This window comes from Scomber scombrus, chromosome 19 (assembly GCF_963691925.1).
Source record: "Scomber scombrus chromosome 19, fScoSco1.1, whole genome shotgun sequence".
NCBI classification, from domain to species: domain Eukaryota; kingdom Metazoa; phylum Chordata; class Actinopteri; order Scombriformes; family Scombridae; genus Scomber; species Scomber scombrus.
Window position 1 is genome coordinate 16,844,056 of NC_084988.1, and position 22,276 is coordinate 16,866,331.

At 40.6% G+C, this 22,276-nt stretch overlaps 1 protein-coding gene across 1 annotated transcript in view; it reads right to left on the minus strand.

Annotated features, from left to right (window-relative positions):
* LOC134000437 (ryanodine receptor 3) overlaps nucleotides 1-22,276 on the minus strand; it is a 97,826-nt gene that overhangs the window by 17,305 nt on the left and 58,245 nt on the right. The window contains exons 42-73 of the mRNA XM_062439778.1: nucleotides 19,424-19,697; nucleotides 19,112-19,226; nucleotides 18,362-18,494; nucleotides 17,254-17,357; nucleotides 16,931-17,066; nucleotides 15,171-15,357; nucleotides 14,514-14,622; nucleotides 14,306-14,426; nucleotides 13,571-13,740; nucleotides 12,412-12,632; nucleotides 12,020-12,110; nucleotides 11,085-11,225; nucleotides 10,257-10,420; nucleotides 10,029-10,107; nucleotides 7,656-7,745; nucleotides 7,412-7,558; nucleotides 6,876-6,938; nucleotides 6,624-6,699; nucleotides 6,208-6,331; nucleotides 5,931-6,046; nucleotides 5,772-5,839; nucleotides 5,558-5,679; nucleotides 5,332-5,381; nucleotides 4,537-4,597; nucleotides 3,437-3,675; nucleotides 2,985-3,066; nucleotides 2,761-2,891; nucleotides 2,278-2,601; nucleotides 1,575-1,815; nucleotides 1,399-1,486; nucleotides 1,224-1,316; nucleotides 582-596 (exon numbers count right to left, since the gene is read on the minus strand). Coding sequence (XP_062295762.1) covers nucleotides 582-596; nucleotides 1,224-1,316; nucleotides 1,399-1,486; nucleotides 1,575-1,815; nucleotides 2,278-2,601; nucleotides 2,761-2,891; nucleotides 2,985-3,066; nucleotides 3,437-3,675; nucleotides 4,537-4,597; nucleotides 5,332-5,381; nucleotides 5,558-5,679; nucleotides 5,772-5,839; nucleotides 5,931-6,046; nucleotides 6,208-6,331; nucleotides 6,624-6,699; nucleotides 6,876-6,938; nucleotides 7,412-7,558; nucleotides 7,656-7,745; nucleotides 10,029-10,107; nucleotides 10,257-10,420; nucleotides 11,085-11,225; nucleotides 12,020-12,110; nucleotides 12,412-12,632; nucleotides 13,571-13,740; nucleotides 14,306-14,426; nucleotides 14,514-14,622; nucleotides 15,171-15,357; nucleotides 16,931-17,066; nucleotides 17,254-17,357; nucleotides 18,362-18,494; nucleotides 19,112-19,226; nucleotides 19,424-19,697 — 4,175 coding nt within the window. The remainder of the gene's footprint in view (nucleotides 1-581; nucleotides 597-1,223; nucleotides 1,317-1,398; nucleotides 1,487-1,574; nucleotides 1,816-2,277; nucleotides 2,602-2,760; nucleotides 2,892-2,984; nucleotides 3,067-3,436; nucleotides 3,676-4,536; nucleotides 4,598-5,331; nucleotides 5,382-5,557; nucleotides 5,680-5,771; nucleotides 5,840-5,930; nucleotides 6,047-6,207; nucleotides 6,332-6,623; nucleotides 6,700-6,875; nucleotides 6,939-7,411; nucleotides 7,559-7,655; nucleotides 7,746-10,028; nucleotides 10,108-10,256; nucleotides 10,421-11,084; nucleotides 11,226-12,019; nucleotides 12,111-12,411; nucleotides 12,633-13,570; nucleotides 13,741-14,305; nucleotides 14,427-14,513; nucleotides 14,623-15,170; nucleotides 15,358-16,930; nucleotides 17,067-17,253; nucleotides 17,358-18,361; nucleotides 18,495-19,111; nucleotides 19,227-19,423; nucleotides 19,698-22,276) is intronic.

Genomic DNA, 22,276 nt, shown 5'->3' on the forward strand with positions numbered 1-22,276 from the left:
ATTTTATGAAAGCTTATTTCACAGTGGGAGCACTGTTACTGTATTTGAACAAAAGCCAGAGGCAAATGAGACATTCGTTTTTCAGCACTGGCAAAATCAGAGACCAGACTAAATCTGTGCCACTGAAGTATTTAGAAGCCTAACACCTCAGCTGAAAAGGCAAGATGTTACCAGAGAGGGAAAACAGCACCGTTAAGCCATAGTAAAGCAGCTGGTTCAGTGAAAAATTTCCATATTCATAAATATATACACTGACACACATACACACACAAGGTACCACAATCCATCAACTGCAAACACACCACTGGCATGTGATCACATGATTTGCTACAGACGGGCCGGGTTTCATTACTCAACATGAGACATATCCCGCCCCCAAACACAATGAGGAATGACCAAAGTTACTGTGTTACACATGGTGATGAATGGAGCAAAGGTCACAAACAACCAGGTGACATAAAATATAACTATACTATAGACTATATAGCACAGCTATAAGCTATTGGCTTTTCTGCTTCATGACTGGAGCATATAAGCCAATAAGCTGGCAGGTAAATAGCGCATGCACTGCATCACTCTACCTTTTCCTTAAAGGACTGTTCAAGATAGAGATACAGCAAGAGAGACAGAAAGAGAAAGGCAGATAGAAGGGCCGTTAATGGAAGCACACAATCCTCACGTGGTCGTGCACTGCAATGAAAACCATTTGTTTGCCTTTAAACAACTTCAACAGGCAGACAAGAAATTAAGTGTTGAAATCCCTTAAATACTGAAAAGGGGTGAAGGTATGGAGAAATATTTGCTTCAAGGGATGACTGTTAGTTTCTGTTAGTTACTGTGGCAAGCATGCATGCATAAATTCACACACAGACACACACAGTCATACTTAAATAAGTAAAAGTCAATTTTATTACACTTATGTCATTAGTAAGAGGTTGTCTATTCCTTCTCTCATTCATAAGTCTGATCAGACAAGCTTTAACAACAGACGTTTCTCACATGTGTTTAATGCATATTATATGTGCGTTTACAATGGGCCCCCTCAGATTTTCTTGGGCACAATATATGTTAACATACTATATTAGCACATGTACACAAAAATGTGTTAACATGGCAGAAATGTTAACACAGATCATGTTTATCCACCTGATCTTTCTATACATTTTTTAAGGTTTTTTGAGCAGCTTTTCATGTTTCAAGTAGTGGGTAGATATAAAACCTACCTTAGCCATCTTAGTTTTACTATCTCCAGTCAGGAAGGAAAGGTTGTTGATTTCATTCTGGACCACAAAGTTCTGCTCTTCTCTTTTGAAATTCTGAAGAAAGACAAATGCTAAATGAATCCATTCATGTTTTTTGTAGTTCAACATGTAGTGTGGTAGAGATCAGAAAGCTTACATGTGACTTGCACCAGAGGATAAAGATTTCAGCAACCATTCTGAAGAGGTCATTGGAGTCAGCATCCGGTTCTTTCAGCCACCTGGACCTGCAGTAGAGGGAAGTGAACATGTGCCTCATATCCTTCTAAATAATGCTTAAAAAGAACTTGGTCATCCACGAGTTGGTGAGCTAACCTGTTGTTGTCCACGTAGCGGATGAGCATAGGGTAAAAGGCGTACAGGTCCCTGCAGAGGACAGCAAACTCATCCAGGATGAGCAGCTCGGCCTCCTGCGTGTCTCCTTTACTGTCCGCTTTTAACAGCTCCTCCTCAGCCACGACCTTTACCGTCTTCTTCTTCAGCTTCTCCAGTGTAGGTAGGAAGTGGCTTTTGAGCAGGTCAGCACGGGCCTTGCTGATGATGGGTTGCACATACACTGTAAACACAAACAGTGGGAAAAAAGGCAGAATGTCTTGTCGTTCAATTTAATTTTAAATATTTTAGCATTTCAGTAACATTTTATATGAATTCCAATGGTTTATCTAATTATAAACAACAGTACATCACACTAGCAATTCAACCATGAAAGCTTTTATATTTACAAAATGTCCTATTCTAAACTAAAAGATGCTGCTCCTTTGATGGTATTTTACAGTTGCATTGAATTGTAATGGTGCAGTGGTTATGGTGCAGGTCCCATGGATAGTGCAGGAGTCCTGTGGGTTGGTGTGACCATCACATTGTTTAGAAAAAATAAATATAAAAAGATCTTGCCAATGTTTTTGATGTAATAAAGATGTAATAAAGAAATTAATGTGGTGTTGTATACATTTAAAAATAAATTGAGGCAGACTACTGTAGTCTCAGGATATAGTAAACTGCAATAATCCAAGCCTACCTGCAATCCTCTTCATCCAGGAGGCCTCATCAATGCCCAGGTTGTTATTGAGGATCTTGAGGATGTTGCCAAGAATGAGGCTGAGGTGCTCCGAGGTGACGGTGGTGCAGCAGATGCTGCCCCCGCTGGCTGGCTGGTTCTCAGGTCCCCTCTCCCACCAGTAGGACAGATAGTTACAGAGCATGGGCAGTACCACCTCGATCACATGAGGCATCTCTGTGTACCGTGCTCCAGACTCAGCCATGTCATTGATGTCCTTCATCAGGCCGTCCAAACGCGGCATCCCAGGACACATCTGTTCAACTGAGTCTGAAATGCCGAGGACTAAAAACAATACAGAGGTTTAATATGTGATTACAACTATCACTTCAACTGTCAATTATTATACTGTACAGTATATTTATAATAATAGCTGATTGATTTGGCACTTTGATCCTCCCCTTCTAATTAACTCTTTTATTCTAGAACAATTGCATGACTTACTGGCTCGTTCACGTGCATTCTTGGTATTGTAGACAGAGCAGGGGTTGTAAGTGTTGAGCAGCGGCTCCAGGAAAGCAACAGGCACTGCCCCAGCCAGGGTGGCCAAACACTGACCGAGAGCTGGCAGCTGTCTGAGGGGCAAAGGGAGGATGAGCGAAACCTGCAGTGAATACAAGTTAATTTAGCCAGTGAAGTGTTGAAACACAATTTTGAAACTGGGATACCTTTCTACATAGATGTTTTTCCCAGTGCCCAGCGCATACAGGCTGGTCAGGATTCGATAGCAGGACACTTGGACATCATCCACTAGAAAAAAACATAATAAATAGAAAATTTGACAAACAACCTAAGCTGCCTACTGTCCTGCAATAACCATGATATAAAATATGCCTAGTTACCAGTATTAAAAAGGTCATTAACTTAGCAAATAAGTGCTGTATATGGGCTAACTGGCTAAAAAACATTAATTTATATTTACTGGGGACAATTGTAATGTACATTTGTGTAAGTAAGTTACATGGTGACATAATGACACAGTGTCTCACATATTATAATACATGGTGTCAGAAGTATGTAGTCACTGTGTTTTAATAAACTGCACGTTGACACTTGACTCCAGTTTTTTAGCAGCCTCTCCAACAACACGTTTGATCATTCTTTTACTGTCAGGACTCACAAAGCAGATCGACTCCAAAATGGTGCTGAGTGATGTGCTCAAACAGAGCGGTTAGGATGGGGAGCAAAGCTACGGTGGTGTAGTTGATATTTTGCGACACCCCTTTCATCTGTGAGCGAGAGTGAGTGAACTTCCCCAGCTTCAGGTTCTCAAAAGTCTTCTCCAGGTCCTCTGCAGCATTCTCAAAGAATGTCCTCAGTCCCACCCTCACCAGCTCTGAGCCCGACTTCATCACTGTCCTGTTGGAGGGAAAAGTGAATGTGATAAACGACTAAAACCAAATGAGATATGCAAGGGCAGGGCTATAATGAACCACTGGATATCCCTTGGTATGCAAAGGACAGCGCTGTTTACTCACAGTAGGACACACTCACGTATGCAATTACTTCGTTCTCAGTCGGTGAAGGTTTTAGTCATGAAATATGAGACGTGCTTATCAACCTGACTGCCCTTACACTGACAGATGAATGATTTATTTAACACATTAGGTGGATATTTAAATCCAAGGTGAATGTCGGAGCTTAGAAATACTGTATGACACTCTGAAATAGCACAATGCATTAATATGATTAGTCTGTCAATTTTCAGCATTTCACAGTTCATAACATTGCTAAATGAATTACCCATTGTTAAGCCTTCATGTGTCCCAGTAGGAAGGAGAAATGAAAGACAAGAGTCTGTGGGCATCAGCTGTAGCTCTTTAGCACAAAATAAGACACAATAATACATTGCCGATTTAGCCTCATTATGTGTGAGCTGCATTAACAAACAGTACATTGTCTCTAAAGAACATTATATGCCTTGGGCAACGTGTGCTGCATGAAATTTGTTTTGCTTATTTAAATGCCAGAGGATGCTCTTTGTTAATGTCAGCACCTCCCACGAGACGGTGGAGTAATAACTGTTTAAAAGAACATGTTGATGACAAATATACTTCTCTTGAAATTATAGCTTGACACTAGAAAAACAAAAAGGACTGTTCAGTCATTATGGAACAGAGGGCTTTTGTTAACATTTTTACTAAACTTTCCATTTCAAGAAGAAAAGGCAGAGGTGCCAAGTTTGTCGTGAGTTTTATCTGCTGCCAAATGTATACCCACCTGGTGTCCAGGGTGTGTGCCAGGATGTGAAGACAGCTCACCATGGTGGTGGAGTCACTCCCTACAAGACACCATGAGCACATAAGCAGTCATTAAGATGTAAACACACACACTGCAAACCATGTTTGGGGGTCTTATTTCATAGTTATGTACCAACAAGAGCTACCAATCAAATAAAAGTATTATGTTTAGGTTTGGTTGGATTGAAATCTGTCTACTGTAATTACTGGCACAATTATTAAGTTAGTAAAACATCAGTTGCATTCTATAAAGAATAATGGCAAATGTAATCTATGTAAGTATTTACATAATAATGTTAACAACACAATTATATAGAGCACTATCCAGAACTGACAAAAGAAAAATATGTATGTTCAAAGTATATTCAACAAACATTTATTCTTTGAAAGCTTCATACAAGTGATAGGATTTTTTTTTTTTTTCAAGCAAAGGTATGGGTATAGGTAAGCAATAGGTAAGCAATATGAACTCCTAAAATCTAAATAATTATTTCAGTGGCTTTTGTTTAAGGGTTGCCTCTGCAGGTTTATAATATTTCAATCATAGCTTTATCTTGAGTTAAAAAAAAAAGGTACCCAAAAATCTAATAGTCTGCAATCTATATTTTAAAGTCCTCCTTTATTGCCACTGTTAATGTACTGCCTAAGAATACACACTAAAGTTCATGAGTCAAAAAGTTCCCCAAGAGAAAAAAGTACAAAGTGATGAAGTGGCAAGCACACAAGCAACACATACACACATACATGGCTGATCAGTCAGTATTAATCACCTTACCAAAGAGTGAAATCCTATGTCTGACAAGAGCTGCCAGTTTACAAAACAGGCTGCAGGTGTGAAGGTTAGAAAAGGGAAGGAAATCAGAAAATTACAATGAGTCAACTCTTGGAGAGAAGATTAGGAATACAGACTATAAGAGTGTAAGATTTTATGTAATGAATGGTGAATTGTTACTGGCATGCATTGTTGTGAATAAATGAAACTGAATGTTGTGACTACGTACCTGGTGACCATTTCCTTCTCCTTATTAGAGGCATAACCGCTGCTGCTCAGGTTCTTATTGGGCGAGGAGAGAAAGTAGAGAGAGTGGTTCTTGAAGTACTGGTCGATGAGGGGGAGAAGAACCTGAAGGAAGACATTGATGACGACAAAATAGAATCAGCTTAATGGAAATTACATTTGAAAGAGTTCAATCCTTAAATGCATCACATCCTTACTTTGGCAAAAAACTTGATTTCTTGTTCATGAGGTGACCTATCTGTTTTTCCACTGGCAGCCATGGACTCTGGATTAAGAACATACAAATGTTATTTAACATTAAGTAACAAGACTTTAACATGTCTCTTGTAGCCATGTGCTATGTTGTATTATCATACCCAAGTGGGCGATGAACTCCTGGGCTGAGTCAACATACTTCAGCAGCTTCTTGAGGAACTTATAGGCAAACCTTTTCTCCATGGAAGATGAGTCCTGCTCTAAGTCCTTCAGACCTCTGTAACATAATGACAATTTATCTATAAATCATTTCTCTTTTCATAGCATTGATGGTAACTACACATATCAAACGTTACAGTTATGAAGTAGTGTAAAGTTTCTGGAAGACATCAACATGATAATGTATTCAGGGACACATCCAGTGAAGTATTTGTTAACCTTGTGATGCTGTATCCATTGATTTGCAGAAAGCGGAAAAGATCCTGCGCCTTCTCTCGATCACGGGCCTTCTCCTTGGCTGTCAGCGTGTCGTAGGGCACCAGCAGAGGGTGTGTTCCCCCACCTGAGACCACAGACAATCCAGTACTCAGTGAGTGTTAATGAGCCATGGGTATCTGCTGAGCGTCTGTGTGAAGTGACATGGAGTGGATGCACCTCTCAGCTGAACCTATTTAGTCAAGACCAGCGAGTCAGACACATCCATATGCTCACAGGCATATAAAAACACTCCAACGGCGACTCTTTGCATCCATCCACCCACACACACAAACACACAAGCACATACTGTCTTTCTCCCTGTTTTGTGTGTATCAGTACATAAAGTGGATGTATGATTGACTTCATTAGTGAATCACCTCTGCTTCCAAGGTCACTCTTTTTCTTCTTGGCCCAGATGTTATGGTAATTCTCAGCCACCACCTCCACCATCCCCTTAGACCAAAGACAAAAGAGACAAACGGTGCATCTCAGTGAGGAGCACGTTCCCGCCCACATCGCTCATCAATATTCAAGAAGCACTGCTTTTCATCTCATATTCAGGCTGAGGTATCTTTAGATGTGAAAAAAAAGAAAAAAAAATACAACAAAACAAATGTGCGGTCACCCACCTGTAATTCTCTGGACAGAACCACAATGCTTGTGTCAATCGGGCTTGGATTAAATCCATTTGCCTGGAAGTGTTCAACGTGAGATACAGATATACAGTGAGGCACAGTGTGATATTAGCCATGAACTAACTGTATAATAACACAAGATTTCTGCTTTACTAGCATGTCACACACACACACACACACACACACACACACACACACACACACAGATATGTAACCCCTGACCAGTATTAGTAACTAAAAGTGAAAATATTCTTAATAATAGCAAATAGCAACGACTGCTCCTTTTAATGCTTATACAAATGTGCTTGTTTCAGAGGTTGGTGAAAGAGACATAAAAATCAAAATATAAAAATGTTTTTAAAGGATGATTAAGATTTCATTTTCAGGCATCATGGATATATTAGATTTTCATTAAAAGAGTTTATCTCCATGCATCTGCATTTTGACCTGTTTACAGTGTCTAAACATTTTTGAGGAACAAGTATGTCTAAATGTTAAAATTTGCCTCTGTCCTCTTGATTGCACTGTACCTGTGAGGTCTGAGAGATTTTTCGCATTTTCTCATTTTCCCTCTGTTGAGACATGCTCTCTCCATCCTTGGTCCTGTCGATGCACCATCCCATTGCCAGCATACTCTTTAGGGACTCCCTAATTGGCCATCTGTAAATCTCCTTCTCCTGAAGCACCAAAGAAGAAAGAGTGAAAAAGAAATAAGCCCAGAGGCATCTTTATCTTTTCAATAAATTTTCATCCTCTTCACAAAACATTCTCTACCTTCTCTGTCAGAGCTTTATAGGTCCTGAGCTGAGGGTGAATCTTGGCCTTTTCATCCACACAGTCTCCATATTTCCACCCCAGCAGCACCTGAGGAACAAGTACAGTGGATGTAAGAGTGAGAGCGAGCTTTATTGCCTTCAGAGCCCATTGAGGACATGATTTATTATTTGAAAAACTGGGTAAGAGATTAAGTATTATCCTAATAACAAGCCCTGAGTCACCAGAGAGCTGTAACACAGTCTCAACCCCAGAAAAAGGCATTCATACAGAGAGACAAAAAAATGAACTGAAAAGGGAGCTAAAGCACAAAACAAAGCTGGCCAAGCTCTGCTACAAAAACATGATGTAGAAAAGGTTCACCATAGGAACTGAAATGGAGGCAAGGCCAGGTCTCTGATGGGCATTTCTCAGAAACTGGCCCAGATACAGCTCCCAGACCCTACCGCAGAGCAGCTGAACACATTTTAAGCAGGTTCCAAAGGACTGACCCTGTTGAGGACTAGACCCCAAACAACACCACCTATGCCTCTGCACCAATTAGTGTGGAAGAGTAGAAGGTCGTTTACGTCCTCTCCAATATATATCTAGGGAAAGGTCCCGGACCGGATGGGCTCAAGGGCCACGTATACTTAAAGAGTGCATGGCTCAGCAAGGCAGTGTAGCTCTTCCAGCTGTTCCTGAACGCCAGCTTTATCCCCAGGGCATGGAGAGAGACAACCATCATCCCTGTTTCCAAAAAAACCTCATGCCAAAGCCAAAAGTGATTTCAGGCCTGTGGCACTGACCTCCATCCTCTGCACATGAAGTGAGCGGTTGCTGGGGAGCTTACCACCATGTTGGGCGAGAGTCTGGACCTACTCCAGTTTGCCTACAAGGCGAAACAGGGAGTTAAGGGTGCCAGCCTAACTCTTTAGGATACAGTGGCCAGGTACCTTCATTGTAAGACATAGGTCAGGATTTTATTCATGGACTTTTCATCTGCTTTTAATACAGTAAACACAAACACACTTTTACACCACATCCAACAACTAAATCAACACAACATTGGGATGAACACTATGGATTAAGAATTTTTTTAAAGGACAAACCGAACATGTCAGAGTGAATGGTTTTAAACCAAGAATCATTGTTTTAAACTATTTTTTAATATGGTGATGATATGGTCTGTTAATGATATGGTGTTGCATGACGGTCGAATGCTCCTTGTCCACATACAGGCAATATGAGGACACCATGGATCTCTGGAACTGGGAGAGCTCATTGGAACTGACTATCAGTGTGGCCACAGAGCTGTGTTTCAGTGGGTGCCCGGCACCTGGCACCTGTCTCCTGCCACCCTCTCTCTGAACCACACAGTCTTGAGGGGCAGGTGGTGGAACAGGTCGAGATCTTAAACTGCTTGGGCTCTGAGATCAAGCATCACCTGTCCTTCAAACAACAGGCAGACGGTGTCTACAAAAAGACCCAACATTGCATGTTTCTCCAGAGGAGGCTGGAACATTTTAATGTCAGACAGGACATTTTAACAACAGTCCTTACATTCAACATTGCATCCTGGTACAACTTCCTCAACAAGAAAAACAAGAAAAACTCCAAAAAATCATCAAGCATGCAACCAAAATCACCGGCACCACTCAAACCTATCTTTAGAGTTTAGACCTTTAGAGTTACACAGTAAAAAGAAGGCAGACTCCATCACAGGACCCTTTCTCTCTCCCCTCACAGCTCCTTTCAGCTCCTCCCATCAGGCAGCCGCTTCACAGCACCTCTGGCCAAAAAGAAAACCTCTTTAATTCCCACTGCAATATCCAATTTAAACAGGACCACATAGACTCTCACTACTTTTTAAAGCAGTTTTGACCATGTGCTATAACCATAGACTGTATATAAGAATCAATTTCATATCTTTCAAGGGTGTATGTTTTAATGTTGTTTGTGAGTCCCTAAGACAACTTTCTATCATTATGTAATAGACAACGTTTTTTGAATCTTGAATCTTTTACATTAAGGAGACATAGTACATTTAGTTCCTGCTGCTCTCAGCTGTTGTTACATTTTTGACAGATGCAACATTGCAGGCTAAGCAGTTGGCACAAAAAAAGAGTACCGGCCATCTTCACAGAGAGTAGCACAATTATTGTCAGCATGCCCAGAGTAATAACAAAAAGGAGGCATCGCCACCAAGGGGAGCAATGTTGTGATATTAGAAAAAGAACAATATCAAGAAATTGATCTGATCTTCCTCTTTTACGTGGTTGAAATGCTGTTCAGTGCATTTTAAGTGTCTTTTATTACGACACTCATTCCACATTTAATACTGCACCATTTAATGACATTTTCCCAGGTGGAGACTCTTATCTTTGGCCTTACCTTCTCTGCCGACCATTTCTCATGGGAATGCTCTGCATATTTGTTGGCAAAGTGCTCAAGCTTCTCTGGAAGGGCAATGCTGAAAAACAAATGTGACAATTAATCAGTTAATATGTGTAGATGCATGTTACTGTATGCTTTATCACAACACTTAAAAACAAAGGTGTGATGTAGAAAGTCAGACTGGTACTGTATTTCTTATAGACATGTGGCTCCAGTATGGCTTACTTAGCTGTATTGATGGGTTTGGGGTCAAAGTTGCCCTGAGCATCTATAGAAACAGGCTTCTCCACAGTAGTACTAATGGAGGCATCCACATAGTCAGGTGGCAAAGCTCCAGCTATGGCACTGAGGCAAGGCATGGCCATCTTGAATAGCTCTGGGTCATATTTCTGCATGGAGAGAGAAAGCAAGTTACAGTGTTAAATATATAATTTAAATCTGTTTGTACAGACAATACATTTTTGCAAATAGTACTTTTAGTGAGTGTAATGTGTTTAGTTGTTCATTTAACCTCAAACTTAAATAGAGCTATAAATCTGCTCCAGCCAAAGTGGCAGTGCAGTGGCCAGCGGAAGAGACATTAATGAAGAATTATTCTAAAAGCTGAAGAACAAGCATGCTTAGAGGCTTTGGATCAATGATCGCTGTCCAGATATTGATGTTTTCAGACCGGCCCTTCGCACAGCCTCGTTTCATGAGTGTGCAATTAGAGAGATATGCTGAGTCCAGCCATCTGTATCACGAACAGACCATAAGATATCTGTGGCAATAAAACCCCTGAATACATAAGAGTTAATCAAGTCCGTGATGAATTACCTTTATTTAACTGTTGATCGCTTTTGTATTAGAAGCATTTGTGGTATTACATTCTCATACCACTGCACTCCAAATCAGCTTGCACAAAATGTTTTTTTAAAACACAGAAGATTCAGAGTCATAGCTTTTGCTAAACACATGTAAATGTCTATAAAGTCAAAAAACAAGTCACAACCAAATTGCTAAACACTGCTGATGTTCTCCCATCAAAAGTGAAATAGATGAGTGATCCCTCACCCTCTGGGACAGAGAATCAAACACGCCCCAGAAGATCTTCTTGGTGAGCAGTAGTTCATCCTCAGATGCAGTACCGTAGCTTCCCCAGCCCGATGGGAGGCAGTAGTACTTCCAGTTCTGCTCATAGTGGTTTGTTAGCAGCTGGAGGACACACAGAGAGCAAAGGTCAAGGCATGTTGAGTAATATATATACTTTGGTGGACAGTACACAGGACAACTGTGTTTTCAATTGCAGCCAACAACCATGCAGCCAGTAAACAAACACTAAAACAAAACACTGGCACTAGCCCATGCATGTGTAGTAAATAGCACCTCAGAGGAAATAAGCTCTCCCACACTCACACACACACGCACAAATGAAACCCAAATGTGTACATGAAAGTAAAGAACAAGTGTGTCCACCATTTCACTGGCTGGTCACATTCTATTACATTGCCAGTATTTCTTTCCTGTGGCCAGACAGATGAAGTGTAGCAGTGGAGCCAACAAGCCTGCAATCACACAGTCCAATACTTCATCCCCTTGTTTTCCCTCCAGTAGCTGCCCGCTTCTTCCACGCCACATGATTAACACCACGGGTGTGTTGCAACTGTGTACATTTGAGTGAGTGTGTGAGAGAGTGAGAGAGGGGGTAAACACCAGTAACATTATATTAAAGTTAGACCTTTACTGGAGGTCGTTGAAATAAGCTGCTGGTACCTTCCCACGAAACTAACAAGCTAATAACCTGAGGTAATAAAGCGTGGCGATGCGGTGACCACACTGACAAAACTGAGGTCAGGTTTAGTCGAAAGAACAGAAAACATCAAAATGACTGATAATGAGGCAGACAGGAAACAACTGAAACTGGGGCATGCAGGCAGGGCAACAGGGGAAAATGAGATAAGGGCAAGATATTAAAAAAGAGTGAGAAAAGTGAAGAAAATGTTACCCACCCTGAGAGGCATCTTGCAGTAATCTGTAAGCAAGGGCACATCAAAGACGAGGCGGTGCAGGAGCTGCTGCAGCATAGAGGGACGAAGGTGCCTGCAGAATAAGGTGAGAGAGAGATAAGAGCTGCTGCCCTAGGCCGTCTTTAACCATAGCATCCTCAGACTCTGACCTCTTCCGTCACACTGACTTAGAAAGATATTTTGGGAAACCAGACTTTGAGCTATAATAGAATTTCGTAAGAAGGTTGATAAAACATACTGTTGATCTTTTCTTTTACTGTCAGCTGAGATAAAGGGTTGGGTATTTGGGTCTTTGACGTATTATCGCCACTCAACAAAAAAATGCACACAGCCGACAGAAACTTTTAACTCTACTAGTTTTGTATGCTCCTCACTTGCAGACAGACAGCAGGCATTCCTCTATGGCGTCTCTCTGAGCCTTGGTGAGTGAACGGCCCTTGGAAAGGCGGTAGATGGTGTGCAGAGTGGAGTCGATGAGGGTGGCATAGTGCTCGGTGCCAGCGAAGAGAGGGGCGCAGCGGGTGAGGAGGGGAAGCATGGCAGAGCCAATGTAACGGTTCATAGCCAGCGCTGTCTCGGTAGTACACAGACCCTCCTGTAGAGAGAGGGGGCCCAGGTAATTAATGACAGTCATGTTAACATTTAGATATGACTTTATGTAAAGTGAGACTATGAAACTTTTGAAAGAAATAACACCTCTACCTTTTGCAAAAGAAGAAATGATGTTGCTTAGCTTATGGTGGCTAAAATTAGCTAATGTTAGCAGAATTTACATAGATATTGCTTTGTAATTTGGGCTACTCTTATGCTATGTTTTATTATGTATTGTTATTCAACAATAGGTACATAATTCTGCTTTAAAATGATGTATTTGATGACTATTATTATCAGATATTGTTTGAAGAAAGAATATACAGTACATCTTACAAATACTTACTGCAAAACAAGTTAGCAAGCAAAGCTAAAAGGAGTAGGTGACTAACAACAACAAAGAGATATCAGATTGTTACACATGCTGCCTAGATTAAATTAGCATGAATGTCCGTCAGTGTGAATAGCACTGTGTGATCTGCTGGATGTCAGACATGTCTCATTGTTGTCTAGGGAATCACAGGAGATTAACTCAAACTAACTACTGCATTGTACATAGCACGCACAGGCACGGGTGTCTCAGCTCACTGAATAACTGACTTCTTTAAACAGTAGGCCAAGTGCTGGATAATACCTTTTCCCTTGTGTTTAACTAAAAGAGTGCACCATGTGTAAAAATTTAGAGTTCATTGGGCCAGCTTTTTGTTCAACATTTTGTTAATCTACTTAAAACTCATAATATACTTTTTGTTGAAATAAGAGCAGGCTAAAGAACAACTACATTAATCAACTCAAGAGAAACTTGAACAAAAGCTTAATGAGGAGCTCCTCGTTAGTATAAAAGGTTGTCCAGTATTATTGATCCTGAAACCCCCCGATGAAGTTCATGTTATGGAGGATGGCTGTACATTACTTCTCTGCATTGTTACTAGCTCTACCTACCGTATCCAAGGAGTTTGCAGCCCTCAGGTCAGAGAGGAAGCCCACTTCGAGCAGGTGAAGCAGAAAGCTTTGGTCCTCAATACCGTACACCCTGTCCAGAAACAGCACCATAGGAGCCTTGTGGTCTGGACAAAAGCTGGCTGACATGTCCGGCTCTGTCACTGAACCATCTGAGAGAGATCCAGATGAGGAAAAGAAGGTGTGGCGTATTTAGAACAGAGCAATCCCTTGCACATTGAAATACCTTGAGAACAGCTCACAGTACATAATGGAAAGTCTTTTCTGATTAGGAGACTCATGTGTATTCATTAGGCAGCATGCAGCATGTGGATGAGTGTTTTCTGGTGCTAGAGTCACGGCTCGCTGTTCTCACTTTTGGCCTGCTGTCAGAGCTTGTGTGGCAGTGCTCACAGCAGCAAATTTAAAAGGCGAGTCTTGCCATGCTTATGCAGATCAATCAATAGAGCAAGACAGCTCTCTATAGAAATGATCTGGCTTACTCAGAACTATGGGAGTGTGCAGTAAAGCGTTGTGCTGATTAAAAAGGCATGAGCAGTGAAATGAAATCAATAACCTTCTGCCTTGCACTAAATGTGCAGAGTTTCATAACCATTGTATTTTGTTGTGTGTTAGAAATCCTTTTGTAGAAGAGACAAATGAATAGGATGTGTCTTGATTGGAGGTGTGGAGGTCAGGTGACATGCTGCGTGTTATCAGACTGAACATCCTGACTACCTTTGTTGGTGATGGGCATTTTGAGTGGTATGCTAATAATTCCCACGAGGTCCTCAGTAGGCACCAGAGAGCGCAAAATGGCACGAATACGTAGAGCTTCACCTTTCCCTTTGTTGATGAGCTGAAGAAGGGAGAAGGAAATGAAAATAGGAAAAATCAGAGGAAGTTCAGGAAAAACAATAATAATCACAATTTATTGCAAACATACGTGCATCTCAGGAGCACAACGTCCCAACAGGTCAATGAGTGCAGAGTAGAAAGACATGATGGCATTGCCCATATGAACAACCTCCTCCTCATCGTCACCATCAGCAGACCTAACAGCAAAAAGGTGAAAAGAAAGAGAAAAGAAAAATCATAGCAAAGATGTGAGGCACAGTTAAAAAAAATTATATCAGGGAAAGGGGATGAGCAGCTACTCTTAAAGGGGACCTATTGTGCTTTTCCTTATTTTCAGTCATATAGATAATGTTACAATGTCAGATGAAATGTGGCCAAGGTTTCAAATAATCTACGTATGTAGAGGTAATCTCTGTTAGCAAAAGGCATCGGCTTCAGACGGCTCTGAACACTCGATTGTTTCTCTTTCAGCTTGAGATGACAACAATTTGTGATGGCTTTCATGATAGTCATCTTAAAGAGACAGGAACTGAAACTGCCTGTTAAGAAACAAAGACTGAACTGAGGGGCTGCATAAAGAGCCAGTATAAGATGAATAAGGAGGATTTTTTGTGTCATGCAAAGCTACTCTAGTTGAGTCCCAGAATAAAAATATAGAGCTGGAAATGAGCATAGTAGTAATAATAATGAAGAATAAGTCCTCAGCATTGATTTTAATAAGCTTTGCTTGATCTTCAGGGCTTACACGTCAGAGCTAACTCCCTGGACGGAGCCTGGCAGGTCTAAAGCAGGTGTCTCAGAGATCTTGATGGCTTCCTTCATGGCAGCCAGCAGGCCGTTCCCTCCCTCTCCCCTAAGGGCGGGTCCGAAACACTCTGGACGACGGATGAGCAACTTTACCACAACGCTAGAGTTCTCCTCCACGCTCTCACCTGGAACACAAATTTTAAAATTATTTTGATGGAAATTGAGTAAATACAAACCAACAGTAAAATATATAAACACACATATAACTCTAACATACACACATCACTATTTTATTAAATGTATTGAAATGTATTGAGCAGTATCTGATTTTTTCAGATTTTTGTGTATCTACCACTACACCTATATATTCTCTTCTTCCACCGGTGTGTAGTAGTGTTTGCATTTTTCTGGACCTAATATCAGCAACTACTGATCACACCAATTGCTCATGCTATGGAGATCTTCTTGCAGATGGACTGTGTCAATGTCCTTTGTAATTACTCTAAATATTTTTATGTCATCTGCAAAAATTAAGATTACACTTGGTAACTCTTGGTAAATCCTTTATTTAAACAACAAAGAGTACAGGGCCCAGCACAGACCCCTGTGGAACTCCACACAGTTTTTTTTCTGGTTTCCAGCATGAAGTGGCACAATTTACCACCACCTTCTTTTAACTCTTCATACATGCAATAGAATTGTATTTTTGACAGTAGTCTTTTATGAGAAACTGTATCAAAAGCTTTTTGGCAATAACTGCAATTAAGTGACTGTCCTCTATCCAATGCTACTGACCACTTGTCAAGAACTGTGAGAACCTGAAGTATAGTCATTCTTCCAGATATTAATACATACTGCCTATTGCTACTTCTGATGGTCAACAATATATAACCCTGATTAGATTTTCCAGTCTTAAATACTATTGATCAGACTAACTGGCCTGTAGTGTCTGCTAATTATGTTTCCTTTTTTTGAAAATTGCACTGATTTTCTGCCTCTTTCCATTCACAGGGTAAAATGGATCCTACTAACAATTGATTATATAATACTGTTAGAGGTTCAACAAATCACACAAACCAATTCCTTTTAAAATCCTATGATATATTGCATCTGCCCCTGGTGAATTATAGACGTCAATATTCTGTAGAGGCAGTTTTGTATTCTCAGTGGTTACAGTATTCTAAAACATTTGCTTCTATTTGCTTAATTTCCAATTTTAGTATTTCAGGTACATGCCCTTCAGCTTTTTCACAGATACACTGTTAGAGTAGTCTGGCAATGTTTTTTCCTTTTCAATATCATTTTCTGTTTTGGGGGAGTATTATTCTTCTTATTATTCTGATTCTGATATATAAGTATCTTATTTATATGATTCCAGATAACCTTTGGTTTCTGTTTAGATTGTACTGCTTCTTCGTAAGTCTTTATTAAATACTGCTGTACCTTTGGGTTTTTCCTTTTTCCTTTTTGTAAGAGTCTTCTTTGCCATGGAAAAGGTTATTATTATTGTTTTTATTGCATCTAATCAGATTTCTAATTCCCTAGGTGCTTCCTCAAAATTTGTCTTGTTTTAATTCTTTCTTGTTAGTCAATTTCACAAGTTCACTATCCCTAAGCTTCAGGCAAAACTCCAGATAGCTTTTGCCTCGAGCAACTGAATGAAGGTGTTTAAAACGTGGTTGGACTGCTGCTAGCATGTAGTGGAAGAATATACAGAAAGAGAGAGAAACAGAGTAGGGATGTTAACTGTAGTTATACCATTGACGAAGACTGCAAACCGCAAGAAAGAGAGGTAACGCTCTCCCTCAATGGGGTTCCAGCCAATGTCCGGATAACGTTTAGCCAGAAGCATCGGACAACTCTGGAGACCACAACCTGCCAGGTAGGTGACCACCTGCAAATGGAACACATAAATAACTTCACATATACTGGAGCTCAATACTAATCAAAATTTGATGTGTTACTTCTTGGTGATTTCAAACAGTATATACATACTGTTTTTCTAAATCAATCAGTCACATAGACAGTACAGTAAATTTACTCAGAACAAAAGAGAGAAGGGTTAGAGGACTTAGCCTTACCTTGTCCAGATCAGGTTCCTCCAGTGCCAGAGCCAGGCCGTTGTTGTCCATCACAGAGGAAGCAGCCACATCTAGAGGAGTGGAGCCCCTCATAGCTGGTGAAGCTACAAGACAAATCACACACTTAGGTTCAACCAAAAATGCTGAATGCATCAGCTTGTACCCATGCTCACATGTCTAAACGTTTTGTTATGCTGTATTTGTATTAGTGTATTAGTCTGCTGTGTATAACTTATAGTAGTGGGAGGTGCCTGCAGCAAACAGCAGGGGGTAGTGTTTTCACTCTTTCCAAATCTCCCCAGCAGCTGATCTGCCAAACACTGGTATACATCACATATTAAGCTCCACAGGGTTTGTGGGGATCAGTTTGTGTTGTACTATGCTTATGCATACATTACCTGTAATCACTCTTGTAGAAATTCAATTATTTCAATTAGTAAAATAAAGTTTTCATTTTACTTATACTGAGCTGCATCATATAAATGGTACTCACCTGTTAAATAAGCAATGTGTGTTTGTGCGTGTATGGATTCATGCGTGTGCCTGTGTGTGTGTGTGTGTGTGTGTGTGTACAGATGACACTCTCTTGCCCAGCAGGGTGTTCGCTGAGACTGTGGCATCCATCGCCATCTTCTAACAGAATGGGAGATAAGTCTCTTTGCTGATAAATTCCCAACACTGGTGCACATGCTGAGACTCAAAAATACAAACGTCTTCTTAGGTGCAATGCTAATATATAAGTGTGCTCAGAGGTACAGAGCAAGTCCTTTGATGGCAAAAGGGTGATTACAGCATATAATCCATATTCATGAGAATGCTGAGAGTTTTTAAAATGTGTCTTCCGTACATACTCGAGGTGGTTTTTAAAATACAGTACCAGTCAACAGTTTAGACACGATTTCTCACTTAAGCGAATGGGAAGATGTGTCCAAACTTTTGATTGGTTCTGGATGTTTGACCTTTGTTTCATAGGGAATGACAATCCCCACACTTGGTCTTCAAAGTCTTGCTTGACTTGACATCAGTAGTCATTGGGCTAATCTTTAAGTAGCATGTTGGATAATAGTAAGTAAGGCAGCTAAACTGAGACATTGCGAGTTGTACCCACCGAGACCCACGCTGCTATTCTCTAGCAGGTAGCTAAGATGGTCGAACATGGCTTTCTGGTTCTGGCGGCTGATCCGGCAGAAGTAGCACAGGAAGCGACAGCAGCTGGCAACCATCTTGGGGAAGGCTATTTCCTGTGGGGTAACACATGAGAACACCAGGGTCAAAGATCCAACCTGGTTGTATTTTAAAACACGAACACTGTAATTAAAATCACCACCAAGATTACTGTTCAAAGTACATGTTGTATAACAGGTGTGTTTTTGCCAAGAGTAGACACCATGTTTCGTATTATCTTTATGTCTCTACAAAAAAACAGTTATTTAATATCAAATGGTTTTGGAAAGGTTGCTTCTTTATTCTGGGATACTGAGTTTACTATAAAGACTTCCTCTAAGCTTGTTACTAAAAAAATGTCCTTGCATGTCTTCTGTCCTAATTAACGTCTAAAAGACCTGACATCTTCACACACTGCCAGCTAACCACATTCTGCCCTTTCTACCCTCCCTCCCAGGCTGTGCCACTGTCAGCCTGAGGCGAAAGCCCACCTACTGGGACCATGTCTTCATTAATGTGCGATCACCATGGGACCATATTCCACACAGAAGTGATAACACGTAACACTGACTTAAAACACAAACGTTCAATGCGAGCAACATCATTTCCGTTGAGGCGGCGCAGTGAACTCTGTGGGTGCCTCTTTAACAGCCTATGGAAGCAGACTGAAATATAAAAGTAGAAATTGTTAAACCTGGGATTTGTCTCCTCCGAGAACATTGACCATGACCTCCATGACAGTCTCATGCATGCCCAGTATTCTCATCAGGTTGGGGTGCTGGTAGAACACCTTGTTGTTCATGATGTCACTGAATAGAAAAACAGACCAGACATGAAATGACTTAATGTTCTCAAAAAGAGACAGTGCACTTCAATACTTTGCCAAATTAGCATTAGCAAGACCAGAAAAATTTATAAAAATGATTCGTATTTAGGAGAAAAGTTGATCCAGTAACTCAAACACATTTAACCCAAGCATAGCTTCACTGCGGCAGCCACAACCTACCCCAGTCCATCAATCATAAGCTTTTCCTCCTCTTTCCCCATACGAACAGACAGCAGTGATCTGATCTGACCAAGAGCGGCTAAAAGGATGATGGTGTCCTGGACCGAGACAGCACTGATGGTGTAAGTCTTCCTCATGGCACGGAGGAGCTCTCCAATGCTGTCGTACTGCCTCCTCAGCAGGCTGAACATCTTGCGGACCAGCTCTGAGTCCTGGATGTGACACTCCTGGGCCCAGCTGACCATGGTCTGGGATATCAACTCCTTCAAATTGGCTGCAAGGAAAGTTTGGTGAACATGGCTGATATTTTTCATTTGATCAAATATTGTCAAATGTATAAAACATTTCTTTTTAGTTAGAGTATTTTTTTCCCTTATAGTTAGTACATTTGGTTGGGGGAGAAATCCACAGATATGTCTGAGTCAGATATGTTTTATAACACACTTGAAACACATTTTACAGGGATGGCTCCTGAAAAGTCACTTCAAGTCAAACATTACATTCTTCTCAGAGACAAATGAAAATGATCTCCTGAAAAATAATTAAAACAGCAGTAATTATTTTTTGGTTATTTGGCACCAGTGGAAAAAACACAACAATTACATATTATAAGCTTATAACGTTCTTAAATTCGTTCGTAAATGTGTTAGCCAGCAGTTGCATATCTACACACCCAGCTGACACAAGACATTAACATTAATGCTCTAATAAAGACAATCAGTGTGCTTCAGTCTTTTATCTCAACATAAGCATTAATTTCGTTTCACTTTTCTTTTAGTTCTGTTTTGTTCTCAAACTATTCCTCTGTCTGTTTGCTGTTTGGTGCCGGGCAAGTAAAATACAGATGGCTTATCAGAGCTTTTGTTCTGCTGTCTGCTGTGTGTGGATACAACTCTGAGAGTGGTGAGAGTGAACCACAACAGTAAAGTTGCGGGCGTAAGAGCAAAACAATGAGCTGAAAGATGATGCTCTATACAGCTGAGAGGAACTGCAGAGTCGGGTATCTGTGGGATTAGTGCAGGTTGTGTAGCTAATATTGTATATATGCAAGATTATAATTAAGGTAATATACAGCTCTGATTATAGAATTACTCATTATGAAGGTATGAGTTAAAACAATGCAGACTTTTCTATTTTCAACAGTCAGATAAGATTTGTGTGTCAAATGGCAGAGGATGACTTGCTTGAGTGCTCGCTGCATTTTCTTACAATCCTTACCTTCTATCATCACTGGCCTTATGAGGAATCAATATCAAGACATGGCAATGCATTTTAAAGTACATCTGCTTTAAACACACAGCACGCACTTATAGACAGACATCAACAGACACTCAAACACAAAACTAAAGGTGAAAACCCTTCCACCTGACCTGGTGCTCCTTTCTACACAACTCGTACTTGAGCACAACAAAAAGAGAGAAGCGATCCAAAGGCTGCATTTCCAGACTAGTTCAGTGATGCAAAAAAGTCCTTGAACACAGAATAAAATGAGACAGACAGCCTCTTCAAAGTCTTTCACTCCAATTCAGCTAAAAGTACTGCGTGCATGTACAGTATCAGCCACTTCTACAAGCCCACGCTTTTAAAGGAAGGGCAATCAGCTGTGTTTCAACAATGTCAGTTATTTTCTTCTATTCTGTGGAAAAGAAAACAGACTTTAAGTGCTCATTCAAGAAAAGACACATTTTCAGCAGAGCAGAAAAGAAGCCCTGTTATATAAAGAATAGTGAATGAGGTGTTAATAGTTTCAGTTACAGTACAATATACTGCTTCTGTGGTTAAATGGAGACATTTTCTTGGACCACTCGTATGTGGAATATAAGGCTAGAAACTAAAAACCGGGTCCATATTAAAATCAAATCCAATCAAAACATTTTAATTTCAATTCTGCAGATTAGTTCCTAAATGTGATAAGCCTTTATTATTGCAAACAACTGCTACATATCTGCAAGGACATGATATCCAACCCTCATGGGTTACTTCAAGGCTTTATTAAAGCTGTATCAAAAGGGTGTGTGGGTGTATTTGTGTCTGTTCTTGGTATATAAATACACAAAGAAGAGACAGACATCAATTAAACAATTTAAAACCATAAAAGATGGAGTCATTTACACAGGATTGATTTCCTTGAAAGTACTGCAATTAGGTGATTGTGTTTTTAAAACCCCCGGTTGATTGGATCTGTTGGTTTTCCAAAGAGTATTTGACATCAGGCTGTCAATCAATGGGCGTTTTGTGTGATAGTTGGGGGAGTCAGCAGAATTTCACAGTCAGCGGTAACCGATCCTGCCGCTGAGAATTGCGTGGGTGTCAGAGAAGGGGCAGAAGCACCAGCTTGCTCCAAAATGAGAAGCAGCGTTTCTCCATCTCAGCCAACATGCTTCACAACACCTGATTCTCATTCTGTCACAGTATCATGCACACTTGCTCATTGCTGCTCTGTCTGTCTCGCTCTTGAACACAGTCCTCCAGCACTTTCTCCTCACTACACCCCAACAAACAGTCTTGAGTTACATTGATGGAAGCCAGCTGTTTTCATGGGATGAGAAATCACAAACAATCCCTGTGCTTTCTCTCTCTCTCACACTCAGATCTCTTAAGGGTTACTCATCATGTCTGCACATTAAATGAGTCTGGTGGATAAACCATTCATCAGAGGAGGAAAACTACTTCTGTCCCCCTTTTACTTTATCTCTATGAAATAATGGCAAAGATGACAGCGCCTTTTGTATCTTCAGGGTCTCACGGAGCAGATGACAGAAGGAAGGAGAAGTTATAGCTGGAGTCACAGCACACAATATATCTTCTTCCCTCTGGCTTTCAAAATACACACAAACAAACATACATTGACTT